At 38.1% G+C, this 17,916-nt stretch overlaps 1 protein-coding gene across 1 annotated transcript; it reads left to right on the top strand.

The window, feature by feature from the left end:
- The first annotated feature begins 4,833 nt into the window (after window positions 1-4,833).
- LOC107788083 (1-aminocyclopropane-1-carboxylate oxidase 3) lies at window positions 4,834-7,307 on the top strand. Its single transcript, XM_016609740.2, has 4 exons — window positions 4,834-5,094; window positions 5,605-5,831; window positions 6,350-6,683; window positions 6,776-7,307. The coding sequence occupies exons 1-4, from the start codon at window positions 4,990-4,992 to the stop codon at window positions 7,067-7,069; spliced, it is 960 nt and encodes a 319-aa protein (XP_016465226.1). The 5' UTR covers window positions 4,834-4,989; the 3' UTR covers window positions 7,070-7,307.
- Window positions 7,308-17,916: the final 10,609 nt, after the last annotated feature.

The following is a 17,916-nucleotide window of genomic DNA, read 5'->3' as shown; positions in this document are numbered from 1 at the left end:
AAATTTATTTATAGAAAGCACTTTCCTTTGCTATGGGATTCTGTTACCTACAAAAGTCAAGTGTATATTACTATATTTCAAAGAAGTAATAAGCATATAATACCACTAATTAAAGCAATATGAAACCAACAAAAATGGGTGCTTCTCATCTTGTTCTACGTGACAAAATAAAGAGCTAGTTATTACTCCTTTTTTTTCTCCTTCAAAGAAGCACTCATAAGCATGCAAGACCACTAACGCAATATGAAACTAACAAAACTTGGTGCTTCTCATTTTCTACGTGACAAAATAAAGAACTAGTTGGTTGGACCATAGGTGCGATAATTTACTTCACGAGGAAGGTCTGTAATTCAAGTTCAGGATAGTCCAGCTGCACCACAAAAAATAAATAAATAGAAGAAGCATCTGAGTACTCATGTATGCTCCATTTGGCGCCATATCACTTTTATAAATCTAACCTCTAAAGTAGGATCTTCGTCATTAACTAAGTAATGGAATTTAAATATTACAAATATTAAATTTTTCTTCTATTTTTTTCCATAACAGTTCAGAAACCTTCTCCACTCTTACCCACAAAAGAAAATATTAATAAAAGAAGCAAATTTAACACTCAATGGATTAAACTTTTTCCAAAAAAAAGAAAAGAAGAAGTGAAGTTTGGTGCAGGCAATGCACATGCATCAACCCTTAAAACAGATGGAAAATATTAGTACCAAACTTGAAATACACTGCACAAATTAAAACACATGGGGGCAACAAAGCATGTCTTGGAATTTTTGGCAATGGATGAGTAGAGATAAGCTAGTGGATGATTTAGTTGAAGCTAGCCACATGTATCCTTTCATTAAATAATTTGGGGGAAATTACACATTGGTCACTCAGCTAAAACTATTTACAACTGCTCGCTAATAGGCATAAATTATACACAAACTATGCATATATTACATATTTAGCGGTTATTTATTAGAGTGGACGGTTATACAATAGAAAACTCCCAATAATTTTTTACCATTGCATGTGATTCGTCTCAAATCCAATACTTTGTTCCACGTCGTTGCTGTAGCTAGCCACTAAGTAAAGAAAGAAAGATATCATAGTTTAACATTGTCATGACTTAAGTAGGAACCTGTAATTATAAAAAGAGTTTGGAGGTTGGAAATATTGAAAGTTACAGTTATTAGCTAGTTAAATTAGGAATCTTAGAAATTTAGTTGTTCTCATATTAAAATTCCATTTCGGTTTCCCTCTGATTTATTGAAAGTTGTCTGTTTTCTCAAGACTTCTGGGCATAGTTTATATTTTTAAATGGTAAGCCCTAGCAAAACTTTAATTTATCCTTGCGTACTGCAACAAAGTTAGTACTGGTACTTTGGATCTTAATGGGGAGGCAAGAGTCAAGAGGCATGTGAATATGTGATAGTCAATCCAGTAACCCTACATAAAGTTCCTACTTAAAAAAATAAGTGTCCTCACAAGCAATGAAAATCACTACTCTCCCTCTGTTTTAATTTATATGACATATTTCGCTTATTGAAAGTCAACACTTTAATAATTTTTAAAGCTAATTCAACCCTGTATTTTAAAATAAAACTTTAGATATTTAAAACCTATACAAAAAGTATTATAATTTATAAGTTGCAATTTTTTAATGACAATATGGTAATATATATATATTTTTTAAAATGCTGATCAAACTTTACACAATTTGAATCTCGAAAAGCAAAAATGTATCGCATAAATTCAAACTTCACTATTTTAAGTGAACTTTAGCTGCTAGTATCGAAAGCAAATTAAAAGTGAAAGGGAAGTAAAGAACCTTTGCCGTGGAAGAATAATACTCTCCCCATTTCAATTTATACCCCGAGTTCAATTTTACTTGTCCACTTTAGACTTTTCATGTCCCTTAAGAAATAATAATTTTAGTATATATTTTACCATATAACCCCTAATAATGATAGCATTTCAAAAGGTTTTGAGAAATAATTTTGAAAATGAGCAATTAATGATAAGGGTAAAACATGAAAAAAAATTATCTTTCTCTTGATTTAGTATAGTAGATAAGTAAAAGTAAAAAAATATTTTTAGAATAGTGGACAAGTAAAGTGAGGGATGGAGTATATTTTACTTCCCTTTTTAATCTGTTTAAAATAATGTCTCTTTCTATATTTAGTAACTATTTAACTCCAAAATTTTATATGATATATTTAAGACCACATAATTCAAAAATATTTTGGTACATTATATATGTCTCTTACTTTAATACCATAGGAGTAAAAGTTTTTCTTATCTTTCTTAAACTTCGTGCAAGTCAAACTAAACTAATACACATAAATTAAAGCTGAGGGAGTACTACTTACTAAATTTTCAGTTGGGCGTATGATGTTTTTCCCCCTCTTTGGTTTGGGTCATATGGTTTTAAAGGATAACGTGCAGCATATCAAAATGACTAATATGCTTCATAATTACGAAAACAAGAAAAAAAAAGAAAAAAAGAAGGGAAACAAACCAATGTGATTGTTCAAATTGTAACTCTGCATGGACAATTAGCAATATTTGATCTTGTTCAAATTGTTCAAAGTAATCCTTAATCTTTTGAAATTCAACATTTTGCCATCCATATATTTTCTATTTAATTAGTACCAACACGGACAAAACACCAAAAAACCTATGTGGTCCAAGGTGGCTCTTTCGTACTTCGTGTGCAATGAACTTGACAAATATAGACGACCACTTGAATTTTTTTTTCCCTTCGAAAAGAAAATTTTAAGAATAAGTTTAGCGTTATATTGTATTATTTCTTGGATAATGTTCTATAGAAAGAGCAATCACGATGTTCTATAATTATAAAAAACTAATTAGATATCAGGGGCAAAGTTTAATTTGGCCTTGATCGGCATAATTACAAAAATATACTAGCGAATGCCCTTTTCTTAAATAATAATAATAATAATAATAATAATAATAATAATAATAATAATAATAATAATAATAATAATAATAATAATAATAATAATAATAATAATGTAAAGTTATAACAAGTTTTTTGTTTTTCTGACCCTCTAGATCAATCTTATCATAAAACATTAGCATATAATTAGTCGTTACTATTTATTACTAAAGAGTGTAAATTACTAGAAGTATTGCATGTTAGGTGACATAGCATAGGAACATGATCTAAAGTTATAAACCTTACTAGTTAGTAATGGTTCTCAGGATCAGATTTGGCTTAATTAATATAATTAGAACTCGTGATTCAAATGTCTGATTACCTCACTCAAACCATATTTTTTCTTTCAAATTCTCAAATGCATCGGCAAAGATCACATGGCCGCCCTTAAGAGAACGACTTCATATAAAAATTGTAAAGGACATTCAAGATAACTAAAAGGTATTTACTTCTTTTAATGATATTGGTGTCCGAGCCAATTTATACGCAATAATTTCCTATTTATTGTAAGAGCATTAAATTTACGTGAATGATTTTTCCACAAAGGACGCAGAGATTGAAGATCTTCATCCTTAATCTTCCAAGAGGCCTAGACCATGAAACCAAGATTCAATTGACGATGAATTGACTATCACGAATAACGAGTGAGATACTTTAACCATATATGACTATTCTATTAAGTACTTGCTATCTCTTACCATCACAGGTTTAGTAACCCACCCACCCATCTCCATACATACACACACAAGACTTAGGCTGATAAGAAAAAAATCACATATGTTTTTTGTCACAACTAAAGGATTGATTCTCCATTGCATATTGTTTTACCATACATGATGTCAATTATAGTTTAGTTGGTTATGGAAATATCTAGAAGACATGAAGTCCTTGCATTCATGAATATTAAGTAACATACTCTTAAGTGAAGCAACAAATTGCACTACAATTTGTGTAACAAGACAAAACTTCTCCAGTTAACAGTGCCACCAAATCCTTAGCTATCTCCCAGAAATTTCATATGAAAGATGTGTTGGTGCAATGTGCAGCCCCTGGAATTACTGTCTAGTGCCAGGCAACTTCCCAGGTAGTACCATTGTTATCTATTATATTATATCGTATTGTTACTTTAAATATAATATTTGTTTTGATTGTTACTTAAATTTTATTGTATCGTATCGTTATAGACCCCACTTGTGGGACTATAGTGGGTATGCTGTTGTTGTATCATTAAATCCGTCGTTACGTAACGACAAAATGTGTCACTTTATGGAATGATGGATTTGGTGTGGTGGCGTTGTTACCTTGTTTTTTCCTCTCATCTTGCCCCTTCTTTACTAAAGTATTCATATTTTGTCCTTTGCACAATCTTTTATATAATAATTTTGCTCCGTATCCTATTTTTTTCTTAGTAATATTAAAAATTTGTTCTTCATATTGTTGGTACGTAATATCATGAAATAACAACAAACGATACAATTTATCCAAACGTTGTATTCAAGCAAATAATGCAGTACAATACAACATGTAACAGCAAACCAAACAAGCTGTAAAATAACACATGAAACAAATAGCAAAGAAATAACAAAGGAAACAAACAATAAAGTTTTCACTGAAGCAGCCGCTCACGACAGAACTCTATACTATAATATTCTGGTCAAGATGCAAGGAAAATCTACTTTTAGCCACCAGAAATTAGTCATTTTCAGATTGTCATTAGCTCCAAAATCCCACTTGTGGTTAAGAAGGTTGAACAAGTAACTATGAGCAGAATTCACGTAAGGTAGACTTGGACTGTGGGACCATTGCAAGACTTGGAATAATGAATGTGCATTGTGGGACCAAGAAAAAAAGAAAAGAGCAAACCCCTCATTGTACAAACATTCCTCATTGCTACTGATCCTACTTTCTTCATATCTTCAACTCCCCTATAAATACCCCTTTCAAGCCTCACTCTTTTGCATCAAACAGTCTAGCATTCATCTATTCACATATTCTAATAATTTATTGCATCACATTTAGGAACACATACTTTACCAAGAAAGATGGAGAAATTCCCAATTATCAACTTGGAAAAGCTCAATGGAACTGAGAGAGCTGCCATAATGGACAAGATTAAAGATGCCTGTGAGAACTGGGGCTTCTTTGAGGTAACAATTTGTATATATAATTTTTTGCTCTGATGTTTTTGTTGGAAAAATTGGTTATGGAGAATAGGAGGTAGCTTGTGGCGTGTCAAGGATATTGTCCTTAAAGATATTTCGCTTACACAACAAAGAATAAAATTAGGCGTATTCTCAGGATTCAACAAGCTATTTCAGTTATTAAACTGGGAACAAAACCAACAGAAAATCAAGAAAGAAACCCAGCATATAGGGGGAAGAAGAAGATTCAGAAAATTGTATTGGAAAGTGTGTCTTTAGCCTTCCAAAGACATGTTTATATAGGCGTTGCTCCAACAGCTAGATAACGGCTAGTCTGACTCCATTAATTGTAAAATAACTTACTAAATAATATTAGGAAGAGAAAAGATTTTCCAAGTAACATTACCTTTGAGATAACACTAATTTTCCAACAATTTTGCCCCATCCAATATAATAACATTGTATAAGAAATCTTGCATATTATTTTGATGTTTTTGTTTTTTACTGTTATTGCAGTTGGTGAACCATGGGATTCCACATGAAGTAATGGACAGAGTAGAGAAATTAACAAAGGGACATTACAAGAAGTGCATGGAACAGAGATTTAAAGAATTGGTGGCCAGCAAAGGTCTTGAAGCTGTACAAGCTGAGGTTACTGATCTTGATTGGGAAAGCACTTTCTTCTTGCGCCATCTTCCTGTTTCTAACATTTCTCAAGTACCCGATCTTGATGATGAATACAGGTAATTCACACAATACTAACACTCTACAAAAACAAATAAACCTCAAACATAATTGAGTGCGTACTACGTAAATTACAGTAGGAGACATTGTCGAACTTTCCCTGCATTAGTTGTCCAAGATCCGAAGTTTGGCTAGAAACAGTGAACTATGAAGCCTTAAAGAACAATAATGTAACAGAACATGCACCACATGTTACACCTTTTTTCTCTTTTTGTTGTTGCCCATATGTATCATGGATTAGTTGCAACTCAGGGGGTGGATTTAGGGGGCAGGAGGGGTTTCGCCCGAACCCCCTTTGCTGAAAAATTACACTGCACATATAAGGTAAAATCTGTTTTTTACCTCTATATATATTACATTTTGAATCTCCATGATATAGCCTAAAAGCATAGCTTAGAAATCAAGGGGGTTCAAAACCACTGTTGCAACTAGAACAAGAAGAGAACCATCAAGATATATAGTTTCTTACTTCAAAGTTTTAACTTTATATTAAAATCATGTCCGAAATGATATGCAGGGAAGTCATGAGAGATTTTGCTAAAAGATTGGAGAAGTTGGCAGAGGAGTTACTGGACTTGCTATGTGAAAATCTTGGCCTTGAAAAGGGCTACCTGAAAAAGGTCTTCTTTGGGACAAAAGGTCCCAACTTTGGAACTAAGGTTAGCAACTATCCACCATGCCCAAAACCAGATTTAATAAAAGGACTGCGCGCCCACACAGATGCTGGTGGCATAATTCTTCTCTTCCAAGATGACAAAGTAAGCGGTCTTCAACTCCTCAAAGATGGCCAATGGATCGATGTTCCTCCTATGCGCCACTCTATCGTGGTTAACCTTGGCGACCAACTTGAGGTACAAGATCCTAGATTATCTTATTATATATGTCTTTTCTTTTCACCATACCTTTGACGTACTAAAAGGGTACTTTTGAAATGAAAAAACAGGTGATCACCAATGGGAAATACAAAAGCGTGATGCACAGAGTGATTGCACAAACAGACGGGACTCGGATGTCACTAGCCTCGTTTTACAATCCAGGAAATGATGCAGTGATCTATCCAGCACCAGCTCTAGTTGAGAAAGAGGCAGAGGAAAGCGAAACAGTTTATCCGAGGTTCGTGTTTGATGATTATATGAAGTTATATGCTGGACTCAAGTTTCAAGCCAAAGAGCCAAGATTTGAAGCTATGAAGGCCATGGAATCTGCTGTGGAAAGTGATCCACTTGCAATTGCTTAAATTCTAATTCAAGAGAAAGGATGGAATTTGAAAAGAAAATGTCTTATTCTTGAAGTTTTACAAATCTAGCTGAACACATTATTTGCTTCTTTAGTATCGTAGAATTATACAAAGGGGTTGTCTCTGCTGCATACAGTAGAAAGAGTGTGTATCTCAAAATAAACTGATAAATCAAAGCTACTTTCTGGAGAAATCTTTATACAAACAATAAGAAGTGTCACGTTTCCTTTTCTTGAAATTACTGTCTCATCTTCCTAAGTTAATTTTTTGAACATACTTCTGTTGGCAGAATTCGAGTTGAGAAATTCACAATGAATAAACTAAATTTTTATAGTCGTTAGCCAACAATTTGACATAGCAGAAATCGAAAGGTTTTTATCTAAAACTTCGCTTTGATACCTCTTAAAGCGAAATAGGCACGCGCGACAGAATGAAAAAGACATATATAGTAGAATTGTAATCATTGAATACGATTCCAAAAATGGAAAGTTCGACAAAATTGGGATTTTTTTTATCGATTAGTTATTCGTCAAAGTTTCATTTATTCAATAACCAGAATTAGTCAATAGCTTACCAAGGTGATGATCAGTAGCTGATCCGAGAGGATGATCAGCCACACTGGGACTGAGACCAAGAAATAGGATTTCATATTGAGCTCCAAATATACTAGTTCAAGTACAGTTGATACAGAGGAAGCACAATCAAAATATGATTTTGGGGGATGAAATTTGTGGCCTCAACCCATCGGGTTTATCGTTTTTCTAATTTCTTCTCTAGCCGAGTGTGAAAGATTACCTTTTGATTTACCATAAGTAGAAGAAGAATTCGTAGCAGGGTATCAAACCGAAAAGCAACCCCAAAGATTTGGGACCAAAAGCGGTTAGCGGCAACCATTGAATAAGTTTCTTCGGCTTGAGTTGGGTTAAAATCACATAATGTATTTGTACCATCACCGTCTTCAAATAAAATATTTTCTACGGTAGCACCATGAATGGTGCATAGCAAAGCAGCGCCTAATACACCAGCAACCCGTGTCAAATATATAGCTGATTTGGGCGCTCTAGCCAAAACGAATCTTTTTTTGACTATTGCCTTAATTTCCTAGTTCTTTGACCCAATACCAGCTGAATGGGAAATGTTTGACGACTTGATCTCTATTCCTTGGTAATCAAAGCCCAAAGATCTATGAATTAGCCCAACCACATAATAAGTATTCCCTCCGTTTCAATTTATGTGAACCTATTTCCTTTTTAGTCCGTGCCAAAAAGAATGACCACTTTCCTTATTTAGAAACAATTTACCTTTACACAATGATTTATAGCCACACAAAATATATGTGCCTCATTTTACACCACAAGATCAAAAGTCTTCTCTCTTTTCTTAAACTCCGTGTCCAGTCAAATGAGTTCACATAAATTGAAACGGAGGGAGTATTATGTAGAGCAATGTCTAGCCTAACCACAACTCATCTGCTGATTCTTCAACAGCAGACGTTTTGTAGGAAAAAGTCAGAAAGATTGAGAAATAGAACACAACTTTATTTTGTTCCGTTTCAAGAATTCTAACATGGTCTTATATCCATCTAGAAACAATAAAATATTCTCTTGTTCAATCATTTGATAACCAGAGTCGTTCTTTGATAAACGATCACTATGAGTCAGACTCAATAGAATTTGATTAGATGAAATGAGTGCTTCAGGTGAATAAGCTTCGGCGCTCTCAACCTGATTTGTTGCTTATGAAGCCTATACATGCAAGCAGGTTATGGGAATTTCTATTAGACAAAACTAGATTAATTTCGAATGAGATAGTAATGGCATGAGGCGTTTTCTATGTACAGGTTATGGCATGAGGCGTTGACTTGATGCCCCATCAAACATTAAGGGCAAATTAATTTCAAGAGATTTTGTCTCAACTTATCTTATTCTCTCTTCTGCTTCAACAAGAAAAGAAAAGAAAAACACTTCTGATATAAAAAAGTGGAGTGTTGTTTTCTTAAAGCTTATTTTGATATATACACTTATCTAGTACTTCAATTGAAACATAGTCTATATTATTATTTTGATTTAGATTTTTTACCAACAGAAAATTCTTCTATTTTCCATTGATTTGAGCAACAGTTCTTAAAAGCTGGCTTTTCTCTATTCTGCAAAGCTATGCACTACTCTTCAAAAAGCTTGACTACGAGAAATAACATAGGCTAATGATTTCATTTCTTCATGTCAGCAGAGGAACGTAACCTTCATTTTTTCGTTGTCGTCACCATTGTTTGCTAGTTGGTTGCTTTATCTTATCTCTACTGTTCCTTGAGCCGATGATCTATCGGAAACAAACTCTCTATCTTTATAAGGCAGGAGTAAGTCCTGCATACATATTATTTTCCCCATACCCGATTTATGGAATTACACTGAATTTGTTGTTGGTGTTGTTGACCTGACAAAGATGCTTCTGTCTGAGCTTTTCCATCACTAGAGATTAGAGAGACTCATAGGGAGATTTAGTATTTCTAGTACATAGGTGCACTATTAAGAAAAAGAGAAAAAATTTATTAAGTGAGATCCCTATTCCTCTTGATGATTAACTCACTCTTCAACAAGTGCATCGTTCAATCTTCTTGGAGCATGGGTGTCAACACTTAATATTATACTTTATCCCATCCACAATAAGCGATCAATTTGCCTTTTTATTTTGGTCCAAAATAAGTGTCCATTTATGTAATAAAAAAAATTCAATTTGTTTTTTCAAAATTGTCCTTATGTACGTATCCCTAAAAAGTCTTTTACTTCTCACATTAAATTATGCTGTAACATTTAATTAAGGATAGTTTAGTCACACTAACTATTTTTATCTAAAATTCACTCCTTCTGTTCCAGTTTATATGAACCTATTTTATTTTTTGATCGTTCCAAAAAGAATGACCCTTTTTTAAATTTGGTAACAATTTAGTTTAAACTTACAATTTTACCCTTAATGAGAAGCTTTTATAACAATACAAATAATCTGGGACCCTTTTTGACTTGTTTAGGATCATAAATTCCAAAAGTCTTCATTTTTTCTTAAATTCCGTGTCCAGTCAAATATGTTCACATAAATTGAAACGAAGGGAGTAATATTTCCTTAATGGGCGTGACCAAGGCAAATTCGTCACTTATTGGAGACCGGTGGAAGTAACCAATTTTAGAAAATATGTAAATAAAATATCTAATTTTGCGAAAAGACCATGAGTTCAAGTGCCACAATATTTTTTTTGCCGGTAGATCCGCCCCTAGAGTCCCTGGCTTAGCTGTTCCATGTTCTTTCTTGACAGCATTGCTGGCTGGTCTCTCCGCAACATTACCTGATTGTTTTTTGGACTTGACCACAATTTCTTTCAAGGTCTCCTCCAACTTATCTAGCCTTGCTTTCACCTCGGAAAGTTGTGGATCAGTCACTTGTTTTTCTTCCTCAGCCATTAATTCCATCTCTTTTGCTTTTGCTTTTGCTTCTTCTTCGGCTTTCTTTTTCAATTCAGCTTCCGCCTCCATTCTTCTCATTTCATAGCGAGAATACTGAGCCACCAAATATATAGCCAGTGAAAGCAAGCAAGCAAAGAAGAACTGTACCAGATGAAAATCAAACCCGAATTTCTTCTTCTTGGGCGGGTCCGCAAAAAACATCTTGGCAACAGTCATAAAGTCCAGATTCTCCAACTCTATGGAGGAGCGCCGATCGCCTTGAAAGATTAACCAAAATGCTTCTACCTTTAAACAATACACTCATCCTTCCCCCAACATTTCACCGTCTAAACAGAAGCCAGAAGCAGGGGGTGATGTTCTTTTGAAACTTGAACCGGACACTTTAAGATGACATTTTTCAATTTAGCAAGAATCTCCAAAGAAAGCTTTACAATTGGATATGTAGCAACCAAAACTTAAGAGGACATAAAGACAGTATTAAAGAGGTAACGTTAATTGCTGCATTCTTCTACTTCAACATAATTCTGCAAGGAGCGATTGGACAATGTAAAGGCTCACACTTAATTATAGAATTTGAAACGGTTTCTCATTATTAAAACCTCACCACCAAGTGAGGTGCTAAAAGATGATGACGGCAAAGTTTTGATGTGAGATGACCAGATTAAGAGGAGGTTGCAGACCTACTTTCATAAACTGCTAAGTGAAGAAGGGGATCAGGATATTATACTTGGGGAATCGAGGAATGCCGACAGTCACCATAAAGTAAGTAATTGTAGGGACATTGAGATCGATGAAGTCATGGAGGCAATGCGTAAGATGAGAAGGGGCAGAGCTACCGGGCCAGACGAAATTCCGGTTGAACTATGGAGGTGTGTGGGTAGAGCAGGCTTGGAATGGCTTACTGTATTGTTTAGTGTTATATTCAAGACTAATAGAATGCCTGAAGAGTGGAGGTGGAGTACAATGGTCCCATTGTATAAGAACAAAGGTGATGTCCAGAGCTGTAACAACTATAGGGGCATCAAATTACTAAGTCATACCATGAAAGTTTGGGAGAGAGTGATAGAAATGAGAGTGCGAAGGACGATGTCTATTTCAGACAACCAGTTCGGGTTCATGCCGGGACGATCTACCACAGAAGCTATCCACCTTATTAGGAGGATGGTGGAACAGTACAGAGATAAGAAGAAGGATCTCCACATGGTGTTTATTGATCTGGAGAAAGCGTACGATAAGGTTCCTAGGAAGGTCTTATGGAGCTGCTTAGAGGATAAAGGGGTCCCGAGTAACTATATTAGGGTGATTAAAGACATGTATGATGGAGCTAAGACTCGGGTTAGGACAGTAGGAGGCGACTCTGAACACTTTCCAGTTATTACGAGGTTGCACCAAGGGTCTGCGCTCAGCCCATTCCTATTTTCCCTGGTGATGGATGCACTGACTCGTCATATTCAAGGGGAGGTTCCATGGTGCATGCTATTTGCTGATGACATTATTCTAATTGACGAGACAAGAGGCGGAGTCAACGAGAGGCTAGAGATTTAGAGACATGCTCTTGAGTCTAAGGGTTTCAAGTTGAGTAGGACGAAGACGGAATACCTCGAGTGCAAATTTGGAGTTGAGCCGACGGAAGCGGGAGTTAAAGTGAGGCTTGACTCTCAAGTCATTCCCAAGAGAGGTAGTTTCAAGTACCTTGGATCAGTTATTCAGGGGATCGGGGAGATTGACGAGGATGTTACACATCGTATAGGGGTGGGGTGGATGAAGTGGAGGTTAGCGTCGGGAGTCTTGTGTGACAAGAATGTGCCACCGTTACTAAAAGGTAAGTTTTATAGAGCAGTGGTTAGGCCTGCCATGTTGTATGGAACTGAATGTTGGCCGGTAAAGAACTCACACATCCAGAAGATGAAAGTAGCAGAGATGAGGATGTTGAGGTGGATGTTCGGGCATACAAGGATGGATAAGATTAGGAATGACGATATTCGAGAGAAGGTGGGTGTGGCCCCCATGGAGGACAAGATGCGGGAAGTAAGACTCAGATGGTTCGGGCACATTCAGAGGAGGAGCACTGATGCACCGGTGAGGAGGTGTGAGCGACTGGCTGTAGTGGGCACGCGGAGAGGTAGAGGAAGACCTAAGAAGTACTGGGGAGAGGTGATCAGACAGGACATGGCGCGACTTAGGATTACTGAGGACATGGCCCTTGATAGGGAATTATGGATGTCGAGTATTAAGGTTGTAGGTTATGGGAGAGTGTGAATATTTCTACAACACAATAGAGGGAGACTATCCAGTTAGGAGTTAGACTAGGAATGTCATTGGTCGTCTATTGATGCAGGGCTTTACCTTCTAATTGTACTATACTAGCCATCTATTTCGTATTTCGTATTTCTGTATTTCATATTTCATATCTCTTATATATTGTTGTTATTTTTATTACGCATTTTTATGGTACTAATATATCATCTCCTATTGCTTTTTTGAGCCGAGGGTCTCCTGGAAACAGCCTCTCTACCTTTCGGGGTAGGGGTAAGGTCTGCGTACATATTACCCTCCCCAGACCCCACTTGTGGGATTATACTGGGTCGTTGTTGTTGTTGTTGTTGTCACTATATAGATATATTTAGCATTTGTACATCTCATCTTTGTATGGGTCAAAATCTGACCGTAGCGTTCGTTCCCCAAGAAGAATGACAAGGGCTCGACCAAGCTATAATCATGTCCAGGGAACGAGATAGCAAAGAGAACCTCGACCATCGTTGGGGTGGAATCGTCGAAAGCGTACATCATAGAATAAGCGTGGTGTTCGAGTAGACGACGAAAGGTACAGTCGTAAGAAAGCACGCCGGTCAAAGACGATTGGATAAAAGGGAAATGAACTATATATATGAGGGGGAGCTTAGAGAAGAAGAGAGATATTTTGGGAAGAGAGCAACCACAGCAAACAATAGAGGAATCTCTTGTTTATCAACAATTACTTCTCTTCCCCTTCTTTGCTCTCTTGTTCATGATGTATCTCTGTTCTGGATGTAAGCTCATCTCTCATGTTTGATGTATGATTATCACATTAATAAATCTTATACATTCCTACTCTTCTTTATTTCGCACTTTATATGCTTGGATCTGATATTAATTATATTTGGCTAAAATTTACTTTCTTTATTATAAATAATTAGTTTGACAAAAGAGTTTTAAGCTTTTTGCCCAAATAATTTGGCACCGTCTGTGGGGATTTCTTAGCCAAATTTCTTAGTTTCCTTCATATCTAAAACCGCCAAAATGTAACCACCCACTCGAAAGAGTGGTAAATAAACCTCACATGCTAATCTAGATCAGGCTGCTACGTAAAAGTAGAAGTTATAACCAATATCCACGCAAAACCCACATCTCGCCAGTAGTGATAGATTTAGCATGACGTACGCACGTCCAAAATAGGATCATGGTCATCTGGCATGACCACATCCCCATTTGATACATTCACCTTGTATATTAACCCGTGTTCCCACCCTTTATGAGAGGACGACAACTTGTTGCACGGTCCTTTGAAAGAATGGGAACATCCTTGCCTACTTTCACATTCCCCCACACATCGGATGGTCCATGAACGAAGTATGAAATGTCTCCCTTGTTGTGGGTACGAATTGAACGAGATCGGACCGGGACTCAATTTCAACACTACAGCAAGTGAGGTGAGTCCATCCTGCACAAAGCTTAGACGCTGCTAAAAAAACGGAGCTGAACACGACCGCCAAATCTAAAACCACCATTCCATCAACCATTCAAACACCAGGCAGAGCAAGCAACGGTACAACATCGTCGCCTCGTTGGATCAAGGTACAGAAAATTTCATTTCGGTTTACCCTCTGTTGTTGGTTTAAACAGAAACATAAGCGTCGTACGGGCAAGCGAGCAAAGGGGAATTCCAACTAGAAACAATGGAAGGAAAACTACTACAAAACAAATGGAGTGTCGCCAACCTCAAATACTTCAACTTCTGAAAAAGGACGCCCCGCAAGTCGTACTCTTTTTCCCTCACCGGGTTTTATCCCAATTGGATTTTCTTGGGGAGGTTTTCAACAAGGCGACGAGGGAGACGTCTCGAAGTTCAAAGCATAATTCATCGCCATGCTTGTCGACGATCTCTTCAGGCCGAGCTATGAAGGGACTAGATACATGGAAACAACCCCAATAAATGTATGAAACAAGCATGTACAACACTCCCCAGTGAGTGAAACATCAAGATTTCATGCTTCCCATCGTCATATTCTCCAACGCAAGACAAAGTAAACAAATTAGGACTCACCCAAGAAACACATCGTATTCTCCAATGCAAGAAAAAGTAAACTAACTGGGACTCACCCAAGAAACACATCGTATTCTCCAATGCAAGCAAAATTAAGCAAACTGGGAATCATCCAAGAAATACAGTAGTTGAGCAAAACTAGGACTCCCCCAGGGAACGCCCAAAATTCTCCAAAAAAAAACTAAGTATGCCAGGATCCACTCTGACGTATACACAGACAATATGGTGGTCTGTGATTCTCCAAAATCTTACAATGAAACAACGAGTTAATATTTTGACTTTAACTCGAAATAACACCCCTACGGCCAAGGGCCATCGCCAAAAGAAGAATTCGACCTCGCTCAAATCACAACGGGTTAATATTTCGACCTTAACTCAAAATAACACCCCTACGACCAAGGGCCATCGCCAAAAGAAGAATTCGGCCTCGCTCGAATCACAACGGGTTAATATTTTGACCTTAACTCGAAATAATACCCCTACGGCCAAGGGCCATTGCCAAAAGAAGAATTCGACCTCGCTCGAATCAGAAACAGGTTAATATTTAGACCTTGACTCGAAATAACACCCCAACGGCCAAGGGACATCGCTAAAAGAAGAATTCAGCCTCGCTCGAATCACAACTGGTTAATACCTTGACTCGAAATAACACCTCTACGGCCAAGGGCCATCGTCAAAAGAAGAATTCAACCTCGCTCAAATCACAACGGGTTAATATTTTGACCTTAACTCGAAATAGCACCCCTACGACCAAGGGCCATCGTCAAAAGAAGAATTCGTCCTTGCTCGAATCACTACGGGTCAATATTTTGACCTTAACTCAAAATAACACCCCTATGTCCAAGGGCCATCGACAAAAAAAATTCGACCCCACTCGAGTCATATAGATTAACATTTCGGTGTTACTCGCAATAACGCCTTTACGGCCATCGGTCGTCGTCAAACAAAAACTTTTTGTTTTTTGTTTCCCGAACTTGTACAAATAAGTTAGAAATTGATTTCGCTCCAAATCCAGATTCGACCTCGCTCGAATACATATGAAAAGGTCGACTTCGCCTAAATCGACAACTGAGTTCAATCTACCTCGAATGATTCATGTCGAAACTGACTACATCGAAAATGATGAATCCGAATTTATCCTCATTTGAATCAAAGATGATTCCACCTGAAGCAACAAATCAAAAGTCAAGCTCACCCAAATATGCAAATCCGAAGGTCTACACCAGAGCAAACAATGTAAAGCAAGAGGGAGAGAAATACAAAGAATGTACAACGATGAAATAATCCTTTTATTTATACATTTGTGCAATGGTCATACCCTATACACGGCCAAAACCGGCCCAGTACAAGTAAAAGAACAAAGCAAAGGCAAAAAAAAAAGATAGACTAAGGCAACAACTTTTCACTCAGCATCATCGCCGCCATCCTGCCCATCATTATCTCCAGGAAATTCCTCCTCAACGTCCACATCCTCACTAGCCTCAGGTGTCGCAAGGTCATAGCCGTAGTTGACGCGAGCCTCCTCTCATAACTTCGTCTGGGCTCCTTTATAAGCGGCCTCAGGGATATTGCCCGCCTCCCACAAACTCTTGAATATATCCCGTTGGGCCTCGGCATGAACCTAGAGCTCGTGCAAGTGGCAAGGAGTAGCAGCAGAAGCAGATTCAACTTGGGCAAACAATTGTGCCTTTTCGGCCTCAAGTACAGCGACCCGATCTCCCAAGTTTGAAGCTTCCCAATCAATTTTGCCAATGCGCTCTTCGAGTCTCGCCCCCTTAGCATGGTCGTTGCCCTCTCGGATTCCTACTCGGATTACAATGGTAGCACTTTTTCCTAAAGATGTTCACACTCTACGGTGACCCCATTTCCCAACTCAAGTTCCTCGTCCTTCACACAAAGTAGCTCCTCGAGCTCACTTTTCCTGCGAATGGATTGCATCAGTTCCTGATCCTTTTTCTCCAGCTCCTCCCAAGAGATTGATTATCGACGCTCACCCTGAGGTGCTCATGCATATCACGGCACTGGTTGTGGTAGTGCCGATAATTTTTTAACATCATCAGAAAAATCTTGGCCCGAGTGTCGGCCCTGCGAGCACTTTCAATCTCCATCATGTAAGACTGAAACAAAAAAGGAGAGAAAAGATTCGGTAAAGGCCAAGGCCGCCAAAAATAAAAGGAACACAAAGAAGAAACAAAGAGGAGAAACTTACCCTCAGGCCCATGGAAGCCACTTCATGCATCAACTCAATGTCACTGACGTCCCAAAGAGCCTCACACTCTGCGGCAGAGCATAAAAGGTCAAACTGCGGTATCAAGCCTTCCGTGTCCCTCAGGAAGTTAATCTCCAATGGAATCTCAAGTATACGGGAGAGACCTCCCGCTCTCAGCACAGTATGGGTAAAGCCTTCCTCAAACATCCTGACATCATTAGGATTGGGGTCGGAGTCAGACTCGTAGTCGTCGACCACGACCCCCTTTCCCCTCTTTGCGGCCGAAGAAGAAGCTTGATTTGGTCCGGAAGATGAAGGCCTTCCCAAAGTGGCAACAGCAGCCTCGGGACCCCGACTTCTCATCGCGGTAACCTGATGATCAATCACAATAGCTGGAGCCTCTATCGTCGGGTTGGCCTCACCCACCTGGCTTGCCTCTGCGGCCGGGTTAGCAGCGCCGCCAGGTTCAGACACTGTCAAGGGAATGTCGCCCCCCGAAGGCACTACAGCTGAAGGAGCCACTTCAGACTCCACTCGTCGCCTCTTCGATGGACCCTCTACGTCATCAGCACGGAAAGATTCACTCGTTTAGCGAGCAGCAGGAGCCAGAGTCTCCGCGTAAGGAATAATTTCCATGCACACGGCCCCGATCGTAGGAGTAGATGGGAAGCTCTTAATGTAGGTCGGGCAGCGAACCTCGGTGTGTCGGGCAGAAGGCAGCGGTTGATAGAATGTGAGTGGAGGAGCCCTCGCCCTGTTAAGGGAGAAAAATGATCAAGTAAGCGGCAAGATCAAATTGCCAGACAAAGAACAAGGAAATTGCAATGGGTCGACTTACCGGTAAGAGGCTTACGCCCGTATCTCTCATAGAAGGATTCCC

The sequence above is a fragment of the Nicotiana tabacum genome, chromosome 10 (assembly GCF_000715075.1).
Source record: "Nicotiana tabacum cultivar K326 chromosome 10, ASM71507v2, whole genome shotgun sequence".
NCBI lineage: Eukaryota > Viridiplantae > Streptophyta > Magnoliopsida > Solanales > Solanaceae > Nicotiana > Nicotiana tabacum.
The sequence above is the reverse complement of the archived record's forward strand: the minus strand, read 5'-3'. Positions and strand labels throughout refer to the sequence as shown.